General features: G+C 38.4%; 1 protein-coding gene, 1 long non-coding RNA gene and 2 pseudogenes across 2 annotated transcripts; 3 read left to right on the top strand and 1 right to left on the bottom strand.

Moving 5' to 3' along the window:
* The first annotated feature begins 113 nt into the window (after nucleotides 1-113).
* LOC125568273 lies at nucleotides 114-2176 on the top strand. The gene is made up of 2 exons (XM_048730149.1): nucleotides 114-235; nucleotides 421-2176. Exon 2 carries the CDS (start codon nucleotides 1202-1204, stop codon nucleotides 2099-2101), a length of 900 nt encoding a protein of 299 aa, XP_048586106.1. The 5' UTR covers nucleotides 114-235; nucleotides 421-1201; the 3' UTR covers nucleotides 2102-2176.
* Nucleotides 2177-2930: 754 nt separating this feature from the next.
* Nucleotides 2931-5996, bottom strand: LOC125568406 (annotated as a pseudogene).
* A 164-nt stretch (nucleotides 5997-6160) lies between these two features.
* LOC125568405 lies at nucleotides 6161-6992 on the top strand (annotated as a pseudogene).
* Nucleotides 6993-13902: 6910 nt separating this feature from the next.
* Nucleotides 13903-15202, top strand: LOC116620168. The gene is made up of 2 exons (XR_004297048.2): nucleotides 13903-13999; nucleotides 14216-15202. It is a non-coding gene; the product is annotated as an uncharacterized LOC116620168 (long non-coding RNA).
* The last annotated feature ends 6657 nt before the right edge of the window (nucleotides 15203-21859 follow it).

Below are 21859 nucleotides of genomic sequence, written 5' to 3'. Positions count from 1 at the left end.
TATGTCGACCACAGGAATCCCGAGTCTCGGTTTCTAACGTTCAGAGACGCCTGCGGAGAAGGCTACCCCGTTTCCTTATCTTCAAGGTTCTCCACTACAATGCTGGACGGAGATGTTGGCTGAGCCCGTATAATGATAAGGTCCTCGATCACATTTTCCGCGACCAGTCTGATGTGAACGAATCTCCAATGTGCAAAGACTGCCTAGTTTCTGACAAGGTCATCGTAAAGTAGAGGTAATGCTCAATAACCTGGACCACGGTGAAACTATTTAATTAGATTATTGTATCTTATCATTGTATAAACTGATGCTAATCAAACACGTTTGGAAATTAATATTTCACAATAGAAAAAAAACTAGAGTTGGCTAAAGCCACACACACTACACTGTCTACCTAATGCCATTTTCCATTTGTTACAGAGGACTCAGCAGAATCAAGCAAGAATCAGTCAGTTCCAAGTTGGACTGGCTACAACACCGTCGCAAACAAGAATATTGTCCCATCTAAGAGTGAAATCGGATATCTTCAGATGATTGACGCCTCATCAACAGACCTTTCTAAGATTTATACGATGCTGAAGCCATCAGTCGCTATTACCGAGTGTCTTGGCCTCCCTGGTACCGTCATCGTGCTTGATCAAGCGATATACGCAAAGGCTCTGGAAATAGTGTGGAAGCGTCAAGAAGAATTCAGTACAGTTGTTTTGCGGATGGGAGAGTTTCATGTTGGTTGCATGTTTCTAGCTGTTTTAGGAAAACGCTTTGCGGACGGTGGACTTTGTGAGGTGTGACCTCATTTTAGAGTCAAGGCTCGTGGGAAGTGGATCTTTCAGGGGTGTTCTAGGGGGGAAGCACTACAACCGAAGTATCCGTGTACACAAAGTAGTTCTTGAAGCACTGTTACGCCTCAGCTGGTCCAAAGCTACAGAACGTCCGACGAAAAGAAGCAAAATTGGACGCAGTTGAAAGCGTCATTCTTTGGACAAGAGGGACCATCACCTGAGGAAATTCAGTCTCTTGTTGAGTCTGAGTTGAGGGCACTGTTCACGTCATTCCAGAAATTCAGCGCTTCATCCCCCGGGAAGATGAGCAAATACTGGAACTCGTACATAGAAATGGTGACCCTCTTGCTGAGGTTCATCAGAGCAACCCGAGAGGGAAATTGGAGCTTGTATCTGGCTTGTGTGAGGGACATGCTGCCATGGGTATTTCGCCTATGACCGCACACACGGAAGAGAAGCACCCGTACACCCATGATGCATTCAATTCAGGAGACTTTGTTGTTCAACGAAGGGCATCTAATGGTTTTGGTCAGCTTGCAGTAGATCAGACCATAGAACAAACCATCAACTGTGACACAAAGTCAAAGGGAGGCATCATTGGCTTCACTGTAAACAAATCCGCGGTCCAGCGATGGATCCTAACATCTCACGAGCGTGCAGAGGTCACACAGAATTGCCGGGAAATGACGGGGTGTTCGAGAATCGAGAGTGAGTTTGGTGTGAAAGAGACCGGAAAAGCAAGAATGGCAAGAGATGAAGCCGACGTGCAAAGTGTAGTGTCACTACTTACCAATTGGTCGAATACATTTGCTGCCGAGGATGACGCTTATCTCTTTCATATTGATTCTGGATTGACGGTCCCTGAACCTGTGACACAAGGCATTCTTGGTGCTTATGACAAGGGAAGGCAAGCGTCTAAAGCTTACATCAAGGAGCGTCTTATCAACAGCACGGGCTCTGTGTATGACACCATATCGAGACTGAACGTTCCAGGATTCAGCACTGTTACAAGGAAGATCAAAGTTGCTGGAGATGTCATCATCAAAGCAGACAGAGACTTGTTTTCACGTCTACTTGTGATAGCTCAATCCAGGGAAATGGACTTGCGAGAACTTCTTAAGTTTTCGCTTGGCCCTCTTTCATTTTCGATCAGCATCAGTCTCCACGCGGTAACAAACGCGCCGAGGATGACTGGAACGAGGGGTTTACGTCATATCAGGAACGAAAGTGACTCGCACATTCTCAAAACAACAGCGTTCATGCGACTTCTACAAGACCATAGCGAAACCAGTGCGATTTATTACAGATTTTTTACGTAGAAAAAAGGTTTTTGATCGACGAAAATGCCCAATCGGTGCATTGTATTCGGTTGTGGCAATGTACCGTCGCAAAAAGGGATATCCCTGCATCTGATACCATTTTATGGTGACGACCGACCCGAGGCAAAGAGTCGTAGAAGGCGCTAGATCGATTTCGTGAATTCGAGAAGACAGGCAAAGGGGAATCGAGTATGGAAGCCAGGTACAACTGCATCGATCTGCTCAAAGCACTTTTTGCCGAACGATTTTCCAAACGTGTATGCTGGTGAGCTGAGGAAAAAGCGGCTGAAAGTAGAAGATTTCGGCGTGTCTGTTTGACGACCGTACATATGAGAAGGGCAGACGAGGAGACAGCTCCCCCAACAAAACGCACCAAAAGAGTGGTGAGTTGATATCTATATTTACAAATTTATCGTGAATGACAGAAACAGTGATTTCGTAAGCGATTAGTTCGCCATACTCAAGTCTATATGCCTTCTAAACTTGCAAAAGGTTTCAATTGTTTAGAGGGTGAAAGCAGCGAAGGAACGCGCAGAGAGTTTGTTTGGGCCTGGCGCGTGGGCCATCCCTTCATCTGCACCTCAGGTTAGCAAGTCTTTTACATTGATAATCTCCGTGTATCAGTATTTTTTGTGGGTGATTGTTTCATCTACACTATGTTTAGGCTCTGACCCTATATTTTGCTGTATTTATTTTGCAGACTGATGTTAGCACTGGTTTGTTTATGCCTGAAACTTGGGCCATCCCGTCAACTTCATCCGCGCCTGAGGTAAGTCAGGGTTTTTTTTATTATAAAAACTCCTATTTTATTTCTTTATATATGTTTTTGCTACACTTTTTTTATAGACTGCTTTAGCCACTGCTTGAAGTGACGCTGAGATTGAGCCCTTTGATAACACCACATCTGTACCTGAGGTTTGTTAGATTTTTATAATGATCAAATCCCAATATCAATATATCTCTGGATCTATTTATGTTTTACTCTGATGTGACATGGCAATCTCCATTGGGCACCGGCCCGCCAACTCATCTAGCGTTGATGAGTTAAATGTTCTAATACCAAGAAAATACATAACTAGTAAAAGCTAAAGGCCTTTGAATTGAAAACAATTATCAATCCAACCAAATAATTTATTGCAGACTATGTAGATGAACTGTACATGTTCCTGCTACAATCGAGTAAAGATGAGCGGGCTTCAGCAATAAATGAACTACAGGAGCTGACACCAGAGCCAATGGTCTCTATGATGGGGAGAGAGTCAAGAGAGGTGGCCTTGGAAAGGCATTCAAAGAGACAAAAAATGACCATCACAGATGTGCCTCCTACTGAACAACCAGTTGCTCCAGGTTTGATTTTTCTCTCTCTTTCTACTCTACTGGTTAGCAGTACAGAATTATGATTGAACTCAAAAGCATATGTGTATAGACAAGCCATATAGCCATGTGCCTTTGGCAAGTTAAACATTTATGCATGTATGCATGAGGTTGGGTAAAAAATATTTAACTAATTCCAGTCTTTCACTTTTATAGTTTCTTTAGAACCCCCAAGACAAGTAGCAGCTGTAAGTGGCAAAGAGAGACGGTGCACCACTTGCCATTTTCCTATGAAAGGTCACAAGAATATCTCCACCTGTCCCAGAAATCAAAAATAGGTTTAGAAATAGATTGAGGCTTTGCTCATTAGAAGGCAGAAAATAATAAGGGTGCTGCAGTGCTTATACAGGTAAATATCGTATGTACACTTGATTCATGGATTAATGACAACCACTCTACATTCTGTGAAATGTGTTGTAGACTGTCAGCTATAAAAATTCAATTTATTATAATAAATCTGGGGTTCAATTTTTTAAACATATGTAAGGAAATAGAAATAGGATTCATTGTTTAGTTATTTGCACTTAAAAATAAATAAATAACTGGCAGCTATAATTGATGTAAAGAAAAAGCATTGTCTTTTCCTACCACCTTATAACGATTTATACTTGAATCGATAACAATTTGGGAGAGTTTCTTTTACTGAAAGCACCAATAATAAATAAAACATACACATGGAAATAATTCCAATATCCAAATCAATGAACAACGAAAATAAATGGGAATTAATCATCTCTTAGTTCAAAACCAGCACCGTCATCATCTTCAGCCATTGGAAATGTCCGGCGTATGGCATGGTATGCACATGCAGGTAGTGGAATTCTTTTCCTTCCCATGATTCCATAAATTAGCCTAGTAAACTCCCTGTAGGCTAAAGCCCTGAGCAGTCTATAATAAAAGCGAGCAGCGGTTAGAGGTGGAATAGATTTCAAGGGAAAATCACATACAAGACGAGATCTATTTGAACATTATTTATCTATTTGATTTATGCAACAAGAACATGTTATTACAGAGCTGGCGCCATGTGTACCCTAACCACGAACTCTAACATGAAATGGGCTTTTTAGTTCCAGCAAAAGCATCAAGAGTAGAATAAATTTTGTGTCTTTAATTAGATATGACTGAAATGAAATGAGACTGATATGAAATTAGATATGACTAGAAATTATTATTTTTTACAAAAGCAATGATTTTGGTGTTTGCGCGGATCAGAACTTGTTTATCAATGCCATATCATAACAAAGAACAAATTAGAAGGAAAAGCAAAACGCGCCAAGTAGCCAGTGAATAATAATTGCGCTTCTAAAAGGAATACATACCTTTCTTCTGTCCCGGTCTGCTTGTATATTTCCTTATCTCTTCGGCGCAACTTTTTTGCTGCCATTCTCAGGCTCCATTTGTCCAGGCACACCGGAGCAAATCCTGGGTGTTCGGTTACGCACTTTAGTTTAGTGCATGGTTCTAAATCTTGTACAACAAGATCGCTCTGCAGTGCTTTCACGCAGCCTTCTAACTCGGTACACAATAACATTCGTTAATATTTCTTACGAATTCCGTGTTACAATTTTCGTATTTACACCTAGTGAAAAAAGATAGGTAAATATTGGTATCACAACTCAGCGACCTAACTGGTCAAAGGCAACGAGGTATGAGATTCCAACTACCGAGTAGTTCGTACCATTCGCCATCTCGTGCTTCTGTGAGTGGTTTATTGAGATCTTCTTCCATTTCTCTCTTTTGTTCCTGTTCAGTTTCGTAGGTGTGCAGCCATCCTGGATCGGCTATTGGCTCACCAGCATATCCGTTCTCTTCCGATTCCGAGTCACTTTCTATCTGATTCGAAGGTCCAGCGCCCGGCTCAAACTCATGCGTATCTGATTGGGAACTCGGTTTATAAGCAGATGATGATGCAGTGGACGAATCATTATCAGTTTGCAATAAAAATAGCACGTTTTTAAGGAGATCGTATCTTATTTTTCTCTAGCTCAAAGCTATCCGTACTGCTAGTAACTAAGAACTACTTGGAAGTGTGAGATTTTGGGTTCCTGTTTTGACGTCACAACCGGAAGTGGACGGAAAGCCTATTGTTTTTACCTCGCTATGATTGGCTAATTGTATTGAGCCGATTTACATGCTGTCGGACAGGGTGTAGCATAAAAGTGTAAAGAAGCGGGAATTTTGAAAATTCACCAAAAAAGATATTTTGATGGATTTCAGTGATTTTTTCGATGGATATGAGATCAATAATTATATTTTAAGGCTATTCAGGTGTCTATAGAAGTGAAAGAGCCACATTAAGCCCTTTAGACAACAAAGACAACTCCGCTTCCGTAATAACTCTACTCGATAAATTCACCACAACTTGAAGCTCTCCTCGAAACTGTTCCCCATCCATTGTTCCTAGTCCAATTTCATCAACAAATGCATCTCTGATTTCTTGCGTAATATTTCCTTCAGAAGTCCCGGCAGCGCTAACCGTACCTCCGCGTCTCTCCCGTTCTTCTTGTATTTCTAAAGCCATCTCTTCCCTCGACTCTTCCAGTCGCTCCACCAATAGATCTGGTGAGTCAACAGGCAACGGGTTAAAGTTCCCATGACTCTCGTTTTCATCCTCTAAATCCTCTAGTCACGTTTACATTTATTTCCTTGTCCATATCTCTACGAAATTCCGCGATAATATTATCAATGAGAGTCGTGGTGGGACGGCTAGGAGAATCCTCACTATCAATTTCACTGAGCGAGTCCCTGGAGCTCCGCTGTTTAATTTTGTTTTTGAAGGCATGAAAGCACTCAGCATCGAGAGGACTAGGGCAACTTGGGAACCCCCCTACTGACAACAGTAATGAAATTCCAAGGGATGGCATCTACAACTATCACAGTGCAAGGTTTCAATGTGGGCTCCTTGTCTTCAACATGATGGCTGCTGTGAATGAAGGAGATGAGATGGCGACAGGCTTGTCAGATGCTACAAGATGATTCTGTTGTTTGAATATAAGTTTAAGCATACAAAATATGCATATGTCCTTCTCCTCTTTTTTGCTACTACCCTACTATCTAAAAGAGAGGCATATTTGCTTATTTACAATCGTTTTCTGAATAAGAAGGGTAGTAAAGGGGGAAATATTCCTCTAGATCTACATATGGAGCACCTAAATTTAGATTTAAAGAAATTGCTTCAGGCAATGGGTGGGAAGATAACCCCCCCAGCAGCGCAGAAGTGTGCCAGAAGCATAACTGTAATGAACAAGGTGATGGATACCATTTACCATGAATGTAGCAAGTCACGCCGAGGTGGCTATTATGGAATCAAGAATAGTGCAGTGACAGTTCATTCAATAGCAAATGATCTGGTTCAAGGAAATGTATTTACTTATTCTCCTGGAAGAGAACTCCTTTAAGAATTTTTAGGGATAATATTATTTATATTGATTACAGAGATTTCTTTTCATGGGCACGAAATCAACTCACACAATGGAAAGTATATATGAAACTCCTCAACAATAATATAAAGTGTTAAAGATAATACAGTCAAGTACACAGGTTTTGAATGCACACCCAGATACATTGCATAATTTCATAGGTGTTTCATACTGCATGGAACCAAGGTATCACTTTTCGGGGAATCTTATTTCAATTCGCCGTCTTTACCTTTACACAACAGTTTGTTTTTTAATTGGTTTGCTACTAAATACAAAGAAACTGTTAGATGCCAATAAAGAAGCATGCACCTAGGATGTGAAGCACCTCAGTTAAAAGTGTATAGTCTTTTTTTTAGGTTCAGCTGAAATTCCAGAAACTAAAGAACTTGAGACAATAAACAAACTGTACAGTATATGATGCAAGTAATTCTGTATATAGCTAATTAAAAATCACTATCTGAGCCTGACTGTGTATCCTACTTGTCTTGATTGTACTGCTAATCTATACAGCTCACTGTCTATGAAAAATCCCCAAACAATTCATAAAAAACTTCAAGAACTGTAATAGCAACTTGAAAAGAGGAAGAAAAAGAGGAGATGAAAAAAAATTTCCATCACATCAGTTAAACTAAATATTATTGAGAACTTTCTACAACTGATTCAATAAAGCTGTTAGAAAACCCATGACACATAGTAACAGATGCATCAAAGAATGTTGCTTTACAATATGATGATAGTGAGAGTTCTCCCCACTACATTTGCATAGTTTGTGAAATCTGTTGCAGCAATCATGCATTGACTCCAGCGATAACTCTTTATCAGTGAAGTGACACAGCAGCAACTTTCTAATGCATTGGTCTTCTTTACTACATTCTTGATTGCACCTTCACATTGGCTACAATGTTTTCCTTGGTGTAAAATTATGTTGTGGGCAGGTTCACAATCACGCCCAGCTGTTCCTGCCTGTTGTAGGTGATCAGTAAGTGTCCTTCCTGGGCCTAAGTGGATCACATACCTTACATAAGGAAAGTCGACCCCCATGCTGAGTGAAGTAGAGGCAATCACCACTATGGCGCTGCCACTACCAGTGAAAGAATTGATGACCTGTTGGGACGGTATGCCTGTTTTTATAGTACCCCGGGGCCCTGGGTTCGAGTGGGAGACTTGTGGCAGCCCGGGCGGATTGTTAAAGAAAATTAAAAACGACCTTTTCAACTTGGAGGGCTCGGCTCTTGTGTGATAGGATTTAAGCTAAAAAATAACAAATGATGAAGCGTCCCAAAAATGACGCTGTTTTTGTTTTTGTAATTTGGTCAAAACGCCATTCCTCTAATTACATTTTTTGCGTTGACATTTAATAAATTGACAAAACAAATATATTTTTTTCTTTTCTCGGCATTTTCATAATTACTACAAGAAGGAAATTCTTTTGCCTATGCTTTGTTGGCAGATAAAAAGGATGGTAAGATATACATTTTGTAGATATTTTATTACAAACTTACGTTTTTTGTTCTAGGTTTCGGTGCCAAACAGAAATTGACACTTTCATTAGCAAGTATCAAGAAGGTAACGTGGCGATAATTTCTCCAGCAAACAACGGGATATTTTCGAGAGTTTTAATCTTGTTAACTACATTTGCTTCGACAGGAAGCCGATTTGCCTTTAAAGAGTTTTCTTTATAATGCAAATCAACGGCGACATAAGTGTAACGATTGCTGGGAATCGTTCAGGCATTCCGTCGTCAATGTACCATATAAGGTCAAAATTAAGTAGGCATACCGCTAGTGTCCTGGAAGTGTTGTAAGTACAATCAGGCCAGGCCGGATTTCAAGATGTCCAAAATTACAAATGTTACAATAAGGAAGAGCAAAATATATGGCGAGGAACCGTAATGCAGTTTTTCTATTGGAGCATTAAAAAATATTTCCTTGTTATAGATAATTTTTAAATTTTACTCCTTGCTCGTACTTTTCGAACAGTTCTATATATATATATATATATATATTCGTATATATATACGAATTCGAAACGAATTCGAAAATGAATATCAAAGATTGCGAGACGGAACCAGATTAGGACGAGACGGAACCAGATGAGGACGAGGCGGAACAAGATCGAGACGATCTCGAACAGGGTCGAGCCAGCTCAGGAATCGAACATCCCACTAGCCATAAAAGGTTGGTTTTTGCTAATTTTTGGACCCCGAAGTTGTGATTGGCTTTCGAACGCGTTTCTATGTCACAAATTACGATATATTTTCATTGAATATGCGTCTGAAGCCTTTGCGAACCTTCCAAATTATCGTCTGACGCCCTAGAGAATGTTCAGAGGCGTGCGCTCAAGATCGCTTTCCCAGGTAGTAGTTATGAGGGCTCACTCACGCTTGCAAACCTTCCAACGTTGCACGAGCGAAGAAATATCGAATGCCAGCGATTCGTTTCCAGAATCAAACCAGAGAATCCTCTTTTTCCTATCATTAAAGGGCGTCGCATTACGCATGATCCAGGTTATAATCTCAGGTCTAAATCTAAATCGTATCAGAGGCCTACTAATACGAGTCGTTTCAACGAGTTCGTTACTGTTAAATATGCTAATTACATTTGATTAATTGTACTTTATTGTATTGCTTACTTGTATCTCTGACTCACCTGTAATCCAGTCTATACTGCGAAAGGTTGAATTAAACTCACTATTATTTTATTTTCAATGTTTGAGTCAATTTCGACCGTCCAAAGTAGCCAGAGTTTTGGTTTGGATGGCTAATAATCTCCCATCACAACATTGAATTTTGGGGTTGGGTGGAATGGAAGGAACCTTTAGTATGTTATGCCAATTCATTGCTGCACTTTCGACACTTTACAGAATACTGTATACTGAGGTATCGACTGACGAAAATTATCGTTGGCGATTTTAAAGAACATCTATGATACTTTGATTCTGTTTATAGGTATCACCATCTCTAAGAAAAAATGCCACGCATGTCTTTTCTGTGGGAAGTCATATGTAAGATGGCGAGGCATATAAAAAGAGCACATGGTTCGGAACAAAACTCATGGCGGCATTGACATCAAAAGATCCACAAAAGGCATTCGAAAAGCTTCGACTTGAGGGTGACTTTCACCATAAACAAAAAGTCCTGGAGACGGGAGTCGGCGAGATTATTGTAGTCCGACGCCAGGGAACCGGGGGTGCAAAGTTTTATAGCCCTTGCTCCTCATGTAATGGATTTTACAAATCAAAGGAGTTGTATCCCTTATAAGAGCGACAACATGAAAAAAAAATCCATGAAGATGCAATCAAGAATGTTGCTATCTTGCAAAACCAAAGAAGGCTCGTTCGATTCCATGCGGAATGATGAAGTTGGTTTCATAGCCAGAACGGACGAGCTGATACGTGGCTTTGGCGAACGACTCACAGAGAAAGGTGGAGTAGACAAAAAGAAAAATGTTAACCAAAAAATGATGCAGCTTTCAAGACTACTCTTGGAGGTCAGACAGAAAAAGCCAAATATATCTATAAAAGAACTCATCAACCCAAAACATTTCAATGACGTCGTCGGTACGGAAAAAGAGATGTGTGGCTTGGAAGCAAAAGGTTGGCTCTCACTGGCCATCAAACTACAACACGATTTGAAGAAGTGCTCCATGATTGTCATGGGATGGGGGCTTAAGTCGTTGATCATGCACTGGCGAACAGGGGGACGGACTTCGCTCGCCTAATCGACAACGAATGGTCGGAGATAATCTTGAGCAAGGCAAAGGCGACTCTCTCAAAGAAACGACACAACAAGGAATATGTGCACCTGCTCGCAGAAGACCTCGTCAAGCTAAGCAGACATTTGGATAATAAGATATCTCACCTCACCGATCAGGTGACAGAGTGGCGAAAGTTGGTGAAGGTAACATTAGTAAAGATTATCACCTTCAACATGAGGCGATCTTGAGACCTCCCAACTGGAAGTGAAACAGTTCCTTAAGAGACCGAAATGGGAGCAATGCAGCAATGCATTGAAAGAAGGTTTGACTCCTGTCGGGGCCCAACTCTGTACGAGGTAAGAAAAGTTTTAAGGAAGCACAGAGGGATTTTCACATGAATGAAGTGAAACCAATTTTAAATTGGTTAAATCAAGTCATCTGAAATCTGCTTTTTTAACAAATCGAGGTTCGTTGTTGTCTGTACTCTTGTTGACAATGGCTTACGTCCAGCGGCTCGTGGGTCCACAACATTTTGACGACCATGATGGCAACGCGAAACTTACAATTTGAAACCTGTTGACGATAAAGAGCATATTCAATTTTGAAAACGTTTTTTATATGACTAGATCTAGTTGAAAAAGGTTGGAAAACACGACAGGAAGGTGCCCGGTGACACTGACCAAACTCATGATAGAGGCAATTGAGGTTTTGATTGCTAAACGCCCCATTCAAGTGGCCAAGAATAACAAGTATGTGTTTGCCGCTTCAATGGAGTCAATGGAAGGAAGTGGATGGCCTGGAGGCGCCAAAAAAGATAACGGGGACAAACCTCCGGAAGTACATAGCAACAGTTTCACAGTTTGGCGCCCTGACGCAAACGGATATAGATTGGCAAGCTCAGCATCTTGGACACGACGTCCACATGCACCATGAATTTTATCGACTCCATGAGTCAACTGCCGAGCTAGCCAAGGTTAGCAAGCTACTTATTGCTGTGGACGAGGGCCGGATCAGTCATCTGAAGGGTTAGAGCCTGGGGGAGATCTCATTTGAAGGTGAATTACTCTATAATGAATGAATCTATAATAGACCCTGCCGAGTAGAACCTAGATTTCATCATACTCGATTTAGCGATATCCTCGATATAACGATATTTGTCCTTTTTTTCCCCGCCAAACATACTGTGAAAATATTACATATATTAGACAATATACAGTTAAAATATTACATGTATTAGACAATATATTGATATAACGAAACCTTCATTTACGATACAATTTTCTAATCTTACGAGGCAAATCATGAAATACAGGTTCCACTGTAGTATCCTTTTTGCTTGGCGAGGATTACAGTTTTACCTCCCCTAAAAAGCTTTTTCACAGATCTCCTTGTTCAAAGAGCAAATTATACAAAACGCTTTTAACCCTCAAAACAATCAACGGTCACACATACATTAAAGATAAATAGAGAAACGGCAAGCATTTGCTTGATTAATATACAATATCTGAAATCTGCTTTTTTAACAAATCGAGGTTCGTTGTTGTCTGTACTCTTGTTGACAATGGCTTACGTCCAGCGGCTCGTGGGTCCACCACATTTTGACGACTATGATGGCAACGCGAAACTTACAATTTGAAACCTGTTGACGATAAAGAGCATATTCAATTTTGAAAACGTTTTTTATATGACTAGATCTAGTTGAAAAAGGTTGGAAAACACGACAGGAAGGTGCCCGGTGACACTGATAAAACTCATGATAGAGGCAATTGAGGTTTTGATTGCTAAACGCCCCATTCAAGTGGCCAAGAATAACAAGTATGTGTTTGCTGCTTCAATGGAGTCAATGAGCTACCTCAAGGGGTGGAATTGTCTGAAGGAGGTTCTTAAGGAAGTGGATGGCCTGGAGGCGCCAAAAAAGATAACGGGGACAAACCTCCGGAAGTACATAGCAACAGTTTCACAGTTTGGCGCCCTGACGCAAACGGATATAGATTGGCTAGCTCGGCATCTTGGACACGACGTCCACGTGCACCATGAATTTTATCGACTCCATGAGTCAACTGCCGAGCTAGCCAAGGTTAGCAAGCTACTTATTGCTGTGGACGAGGGCCGGATCAGTCATCTGAAGGGTTAGAGCCTGGGGGAGATCTCATTGGAAGGTGAATTACTCTATAATGAATGACTCTATAATAGACCCTGCCGAGTGGAACCTAGACTTTATCATACTCGATTTAGCGATATCCTCGATATAACGATATTTGTCCTTTTTTCCCCGCCAAACATACAGTGAAAATATTACATATATTAGACAATATACAGTGAAAATATTACATATATTAGACAATATCTTGATATAACGAACCTCCATTTACGATACAATTTTCTAATCTTCTGAGGCAAATCATTAAATAGGTGTCAAATGATTAAGGAAATAATATGTTTATGGTTTTAAATGATCTATGTAGATTGGTACTAGGAAAACCATAGTATTTTTATGTGCCTTTAACATTTGCATTACTTTCAGATAAATTTTACGATTTAGGCTATGCAGTGTGGGTAATACGTGGGACCCATATCTACTGAGGACCTCCTTCCACTCATCAAATCTCAGTGCAACCATCACTGCTCTCTGGACCCTGTTGAGAGCCTTCAGTTCCTCTTCCTTAACCTCTTTCAACGAAATTACCTTCTCCTTCAACTACCAAAAAAAAAATGAAATTTTAGCATAAACCCACAAAATTATCAGTTGACAATGAGAAAAATTGAGATTAGCCAAGGGGGGTTCGTCCGAACCCCCCCTGGCTACGGGCCTGTATGACTATCTCTAATGACTAGTACAGTCCGATTACAAGCAGTAAGGTCAATTCGCCTTTGTATTTGATTGCATGGAGCGATCACTCAGTGAGCGCGGTGCTACATACATATTAGAACTTCCAACATTTCTTAAAATTTTTGGTTGACAGGTACTGTTTCTAGTGACGAAGAAGAAAGTATTGAAGTTTTCGATAGCTTAATTGGTAAGTTAAACTACATTAAAGAGGCTTGCCAAATATTACTTACTGTACAAGTAAGTTATTAATTCATTGCTGGGCCAAAGGGGGGAAGAAAAATGATGCTGGTACATCATCTATCAAGTCAAATCTAGCGAAATTAAAATAATTATATTCTCATTTTGTATGTTTAATGTATCCATCCTTCCTTTTTTATTCCCACCGAATGTAATAAAACACAACAACAATTATTTGAATAACTCGGGCTACCTGTGCTGTAGACTCGCTTGACGTAAAGGACTGGCACTGGTTTCAATTAAGTACATAGTTCTAGTTCTTCACGAGACAAGTGACATTTTTTCCCTTTCTTTGAAGAACCCTCTGTCGAGACACTAGAGGAGAGCATTGAGAACTTCGATGGTAAGGAATAAATGTATAGATTAAATACTACATCAATGAAAATAAATGCTTAAGTGATATTTTTTTAAGGAAAGCATCGATATATTCGATGGTAAGAATATTTTGCAGAACACTTAAGTAACTTCTTTAGCATATATACTTACTTAATATTAACTTACTTAAAAATTAATTAGTTAATTAGCTTACTAACAGTAAAATGTTTTTTTTTGCTTTAAGAATCGTCTATAATCTCAATTGGACAGGAAAGCACTGATGTCTTCGAAGGTAAGAAACATTTTATGTAATTGTAATGCTATTCTTCCTTCTGAACAGACAGCAACAAAACCTCCTGTGACAACCAAGACAGCATCATTGTTGCTAATGATACCGTCAGCAGTACTCTATCAAGCTTTAATGGTGAGATCTTTAACTATACTCAACAATGAAAAAATAATTGTTAAAAGAAAGCTTAATTTTAATTGACTGTGTCTAATTGTAGAAAGTGGTTGTTAAGTGCACCATTGAAAAGTTTTAACTTAACAGTTTTTGTTTTCTTTTTTATTTGTAGATGTAGTTTCAGATGCTGAAGAGCATGTTCTGCCTTTGGATAAAAGTTTATCTAAAGGTTACAAAACCCTAGTGATTGATGTAGTATTTTTAAGTACAACAAAATCGTAACCTAAAAGAAGGGCTTATTGCTACTCTTTATTGTGGACATTTTTTTGTTTCTTCTGTTTGTTTGTTTTTACCAGGATTGTATGTGTTCAGTTTGGAGTTATGCTAATGCTTCCATATTTTGCAACAAGACAATGAGCCATCTTTTTTGCCTTAGTCTCATGACCTATAACTGTTCTGGACGGCGACGAATTGTTAAGGGGCTGTATATTTTAATTCCAAACGAAGAAAACGACAAACTCGTGACAGTTCGTGGCGGACAAAACCGAACTGTACAAATTACAAAGCAACCATATCCCTAGTCCCGCGCAGTTCGGACACAGGGCTCCCGCGCTTACATAAGGAAAAATGCTAAATCAACATCAACATATGTAATCGTTCAAAACAATAACAGTACAATGACTGCATTTCCACTATAATTTGTTTGTGGTTTATTAAGATATCCATACAACTTGTACCCCTTGGGGGGGGGGGGGCACCAGATGCTGGAACCAGGAGAAAAGGTTAGAATATTTTTTTTCTTTGCATATTGATAATTATATTGTACACTAAAAATATAAAGGATGTCAGAAAAATTTTAGAATGCATTAATATCACTTATCTTGATTTGTACAATCTAAACGAAATTCACACTTGAAAAAAATACTATGGATCATTTCTTTAACGAAATCCTTATTGCAAACATACTGTAGACTTTTTGCCAGGAAAGAGAATAGTTGTGACAAATATTCAGCAAGAGTGCAAGTTTTAAATAAAGTTATTATCCAATTCAATATTTTCGGTTACCGTGTATATGAACTAGTATTTGATTGCACATGCTTGGAAGTCTTTGTTCTGTTTTCTTACATGCTTAGAAGACTCAGCTTTATATTCTTTGAAGTGGATTCTGAGCAAAATAAAATGATGATCTCAGTTCACTTTTGACATTTGTCTTCAAGTGTGAATAGTTTTGGTGTCTTATAAAATATTAAAAATCTAAGTGTTTGCATTAAAAGAAAGTTTGGTGGTGGGCTGCTTGAAGATTTAAAAAAAATCATCTCTTTGTTTGGGCACTGTATCTATAAAAAATACCAGTTTGTGTTAAACTTTTAAAACCTTTTTTAAGCAAACATGACACATAATTTCTTGAGACATGAAATTCCAGGAAGAACAAAAAAAGTTATGATTTATGTATTGTTGATAGATGAGCCATGGTGACACTGGTGAAGAAATGAGAAAGGCCATGAAATGATTTTCATTCACAATTGTAAAAAAAGTCTTCGCATCAATGTTGATTTTTTTGTTTCTCAAATTTAATTTATAGATGATGTGTTGAGCCCCCTGTATTGGAATGGTAAAAAGGTCTTCTTCGAGATAAGCAGCTTGAGTTCTTAAAATAGAATGTATAAAACTAGAATGTATAAAATCATATGGTGCAACAACAGTTTATTTTCTTGACAAAACCGTTAATGTTATTGTGGTTGCCACGCCACTTAAATGGAAGGGCACTTAGGTTATTGAACACTTCACTCAGATCTTGTAGACCCCATAGATTAACTAAAGAGTCATCTATTGAAGCATTTGCCTCCAAATGGGAGCTACCAGTAGTCTACTTTGAAGATATTTCAGTCAGGATAGTGCAACAGGAAACTGTATCATGGAGCTAACAGGAAACAAGGCTATCTAGTAGAGGGCACCAAGCATCACTATAAAAAAGCTTTGAAAGCCATTTATTAAAGTGGAAGATCAATTCTTTTTATATAAGCGCGATTATAAGGAATTTTCTAAATTTCCGTTTTTGGATTTCACATCACCATCACGCTCTTCTCCTTTTGACAAATGGTGCTTAGAAAGAGCTAAAATACCAAGACTTCATAAAAAAGTATACAAAAGAATTGTTACAATAATTGGTGTAGTTTGTGTAAAACCTACTACCATGGACTTGATAAGCATTTGCAATCAGTCCTTCACCAGAAGAATGCAAATTGTGACTCAAAATATGCTTCCAAGCTAGTTGATGGCCGTGGTAGAATGAAAGATTATCTGCAGTCTCAGTTAAAATGTCTAATTATTAACTTAGGCTACAATTGCATCACCTCTTAGGTATCTGATGAGAATAATGACAGTAACATATACATAAGTCGTCTCCTACTGGACTAATCAGTTCAATTCTACTGCCACGCAGAAGCATCCATTTTTTTTACTCCAAATAGTTTTGCTCATCCTCCGAACTCATCCAGCCGGAATGGCGTCCAAATACAAAACTAAATCAAGACAAAGGCAAGCACCTTCCCTGAAAGACCAGGAAATCACTGACATGTCTGCACATATTCAGCAGTTGGAATTAAATATGCATTAGATGTGAGGCGCCATTGGGGCACAACTCCCACAACCCCAACCGAATGACATCTAACATTTGCAAGTTCTTTTATCCATACTGTACGTAGATAGTCCAATTTACAAAAGCAAAGAAGATCATCAGGGATTGGAACTGTCTGCCGGAGCTAACTGCAAGGGCAGCCAGTTTTAACGCTTTTCGGAAAGCAAGCGAACTATTATTGCGTTGACTTATGTAACTTTACTAATTGTATTTTTGTTATAATCGTTTTTGTTAATACCTCATTTAATACATTTTAATACCTCATTAGAATCTTTGCATAGGAGATGGGGTGATATGGAAGAAAAGAAAGCGACCTTCAAGCCAAAACGTGGAGCAGTTATATTTAATTTTTGCAAGTTGTTAAATATCCATACATAGATAAACTCCCATTAAAAAAGGTTAAAATTAAGAATGGATTATCCAGACTTCAGAATTAACTGAATAAACAAGTGTTTCAGTCATTTAGTATTAAATTTCAGCACAGAGTTGTAATACAACACATACACGCCTGGTTTGAGTAAACCTGAAAGTAACACTTTTCGTGAATCAATCACTGACCTTTATGATTGAATGGCGTTTCTTTCAAAGTTAATTAAACAGTAAACATCATTTTGTTGAATATATAAATGATTATAATACAACATCAGCTGGGTTTTCTAGTTTTACCAACCCCTGAACCCCTCCCTTCCTGAAATATCTACTAATTTTGAAAATAATTCTGTTCAGCAATCCAGATTTATTAGGAAGCACCTTGTTATATTAGTAGACTAGCGGGTAAGCATGAAATTATAATGCTCAAGGCCACTCTCAGCATTTATGTATATGACTACAAATATCAACATGCGTACTTGTGCATTCTTCTCAGAATACAGCAGTGTCAATTACAATACAGTGGATAAGAATAAAGCTAAGTTGGCTTACGCTGACCCCAGAAGGTATTCGATGAAAGTGAAATAGAAAGCAAGTTTAAGGAGGAACAAAAGGGTTGAGGGGGGGGGGGGGGGGTCAACGACCTTCACCACAGGAGTTGAACTACCCTGAGACTTTCCCTAATAGTTCATTCATTTCCCTTTTTACCATTGTTATTGTTGTGTCTCAGCAATAAAACCAAAAATAGCAAGACTTTACAAATCTTCAAAAAGTCTATCAACAAGATCAACTTACTTTTTAGCAAAAGCAGCATTGATTTTTTTTTATTATTATCTTGATTTGTTAATGATATTTGTAATATTTCATCAACATTATATTTGTAAGAGCAAATTTATTGTATTTAAATTTATATCCAAAAGGGGCCAAAACTCAAAGTCTTTGAGTTTTAATAGCTATTTTAATACATCTGATGAAATAAAGTGGATTGATTGATAAAGGAACTTTTAACATCCAGATTTGAGCTACTACCATTTGTGCCCTTCTAAAAACTGTGAACATTTTCTTGCATTGAAATAGTTTTACGAGAATTAAAAAGAACAGTAATTTTGCATTTAGTAGAAAGTTCCATAGAGACAATTATTTATATATAGAGCTTATGTGAACAATACACCACTGATATTATAATAAGAATTATCATCATAAGGCTGGGTTAAGGTTCAGAATCTAGGCCGCATTCTTCATCTGACGAACTACCATACTTTTTCCTCCAGCGTTTTGTTTTGTAATCAAACCTATGCTGGTTGTGTTTGCGGAATGTTCTTGGATCAACAAATTCCTCGCACAAGGACAATATTTGATCCAAAGAATGCTCCTGTATGATCGATGTGTAGTATGAGGTCTTTAGTGAATCAATAAGATTATTGACTACCCCACACTGGTAAGCATAATTAGCACGGTCAGTTGAAAGACCAGTGGAAACCCATTTCCTCTCTAACCGCCGTCTCTTTCTCTTTTCCTCAGAGATCTCGGGTGTATACCAGGCAGCTTTTGGGCGAATGGTAACAAGTTTCGCCTTTAGTGGGGCATGCTTGTCTAACAGTGCCTTAAGGGTGTTGTCATACTTTATAACCAGGTTATTAATATTCACTTGTTGGTTTTGAAAAAGTTCAGAGTTGAGAAGGTCTTCAGAAAGTTGGTCTATGTCAACCGATCGAAGCTTTCTGAAATTCACGACTTTCTTCGCAAACTGTGGTTTGCAAAGGTCAAGTTCACAGTGTATGGCATGGTGGTCAGAAATCATCGGGTTCCGGACAGAAATCACTTTGATGATGTCATCATCAGACCTAGTTATTACAAGGTCTAGGGTGTGGCCATCTTTATGCGTTATGCCTTTGACGTGCTGCTTTAGGTCAAATGCATCTAATATGTTGGAAAACTTTTTAGCATATCTGTCATTAGCATCATCCATGTGCAGATTGAAATCACCAATGAACAATAGTTGACCATTAGACTCAGCGAGAACCTGCTCCAGTAATCGAGAGAACTCATCAAAAAACAATGTGTATGTGGATTCAGGTGGTCTGTAGACAACAAAAATCCTGAGCTGGACAGAATCACGAAGAAGCACATCCATGAACTCGAACATGTTGAACTGTTCACGAATCCGGCTGTTGATTTCAAGACGATCTTTAAAGAGCAGTGCAACACCACCACCTCTTGCATTTAGCCTTGGGCTGTGAAGAAAACGGTATCCTGTAGGACAAAGGGCACACATTTCGACAGAATTGTAATCACCATTCTTAAACCACGTCTCCGTGATTGCCAATATATCTATGGCATTGTCCACCGTAAAGTCTTTTATAATTGGAGCTTTATTATTTGCTGACCTAACATTAAGGTGAGACAGACGCAGTCTGATCTTTTTGTTTATATTATCTTTGTTGGTATTGACAATAGGGATCGGGATTAAATTACTTGTCATCAAAGAATTACAGTAAAAACTCTCCCGTCTATTATCCGAGTATCGACGACTGGGTTACAAACATTTCGATATGAGTAGAACGCCTTCGGATTCATGTTTGCCCTTAGCAAATAAAGACCTCGAGGTGCCGTTTGATCCCGAGGGGGAGAGGTCTAGGGAGCCAGGCTCACGTGCAAGAACGATGACGGCCAAAGGCCAAGAGTCACAGGAAAAAAATATGATTTCCCAATTCTAACATTTTGGGTTATAGTTGGGAAAATTTCCCAATAATGTGAAAAAATGGGGAAAACTGAAACAAGAATTGGGAAATTATTGAGTTCCAATCTAAGCCAAAACTTCCTTTCACAAAAAATTCACTTTAATGGAATAAGATGGGATTTATTCCCAATAAAATCCCATTACTGGGAAATGGATGTGAATTCATACACAATAAATACCCAAAACTGGAAATCAAATACATGTATTTTCCCAATAAAATCCCACTACTGGGAAATGGATGTGAATTCATACACAATAAATACCCAAAACTGGGAATCAAATAGATGTATTTTCCCAATAAAATCCCACTACTGGGAAATGGATGTGAATTCGTACACAATAAATACCCAAAACTGGGAATCAAATACATGTATTTTCCCAATAAAATCCCTGTACTGGGAAATGGATGTGAATTCGTACACAATAAATACCCAAAACTGGGAATCAAATACATGTATTTTCCCAATAAAATCCTACTACTGGGAAATGGATGTGAATTCATACACAATAAATACCCAAAACTGGGAATCAAATACATGTATTTTCCCAATAAAATCCCACTACTGGGAAATGGATGTGAATTCATACACAATAAATACCCAAAACTGGGAATCAAATACATGTATTTTCCCAATAAAATCCCACTATTGGGAAATGGATGTGAATTCATACACAATAAATACCCAAAACTGGGAATCAAATACATGTATTTTCCCAATAAAATCCCACTACTGGGAAATGGATGTGAATTCATACACAATAAATACCCAAAACTGGGTATCAAATACATGTATTTTCCAAATAAAATCCCTGTACTGGGAAATGGATGTGAATTTATACACAATAAATACCCAAAACTGGGAATCAAATACATGTATTTTCCCAATAAAATCCCACTACTGGGAAATGGATGTGAATTCATACACAATAAATACCCAAAACTGGGAATCAAATACATGTATTTTCCCAATAAAATCCCACTACTGGGAAATGGATGTGAATTCATACACAATAAATACCCAAAACTGGGTATCAAATACATGTATTTTCCCAATAAAATCCCTGTACTGGGAAATGGATGTGAATTCATACACAATAAATACCCAAAACTGGGAATCAAATTTATGTATTTTCCCAATAAAATCCCACTACTGGGAAATGGATGTGAATTCATACACAATAAATACCCAAAACTGGGAATCAAATACATGTATTTTCCCAATAAAATCCCACTACTGGGAAATGCATGTGAATTCATACACAATAAATACCCAAAACTGGGAATCAAATACATGTATTTTCCCAATAAAATCCCTGTACTGGGAAATGGATGTGAATTCATACACAATAAATACCCAAAACTGGGTATCAAATACATGTATTTTCCAAATAAAATCCCTGTACTGGGAAATGGATGTGAATTTATACACAATAAATACCCAAAACTGGGAATCAAATACATGTATTTTCCCAATAAAATCCCACTACTGGGAAATGGATGTGAATTCATACACAATAAATACCCAAAACTGGGAATCAAATACATGTATTTTCCCAATAAAATCCCACTACTGGGAAATGGATGTGAATTCATACACAATAAATACCCAAAACTGGGTATCAAATACATGTATTTTCCCAATAAAATCCCTGTACTGGGAAATGGATGTGAATTCATACACAATAAATACCCAAAACTGGGAATCAAATTTATGTATTTTCCCAATAAAATCCCACT

Source organism: Nematostella vectensis, chromosome 7 (genome assembly GCF_932526225.1).
Source record: "Nematostella vectensis chromosome 7, jaNemVect1.1, whole genome shotgun sequence".
NCBI classification, from domain to species: Eukaryota; Metazoa; Cnidaria; class Anthozoa; order Actiniaria; family Edwardsiidae; genus Nematostella; species Nematostella vectensis.
Note: the sequence above shows the minus strand (reverse complement) of the source record. Positions and strands in the feature narration are given on the sequence as shown.

Bases quoted from the DNA above. Each gene is read 5' to 3' on its own strand.
- LOC125568273 (XM_048730149.1), top strand. From the start codon at position 1,202: ATGGGTATTTCGCCTATGACCGCACACACGGAAGAGAAGCACCCGTAC.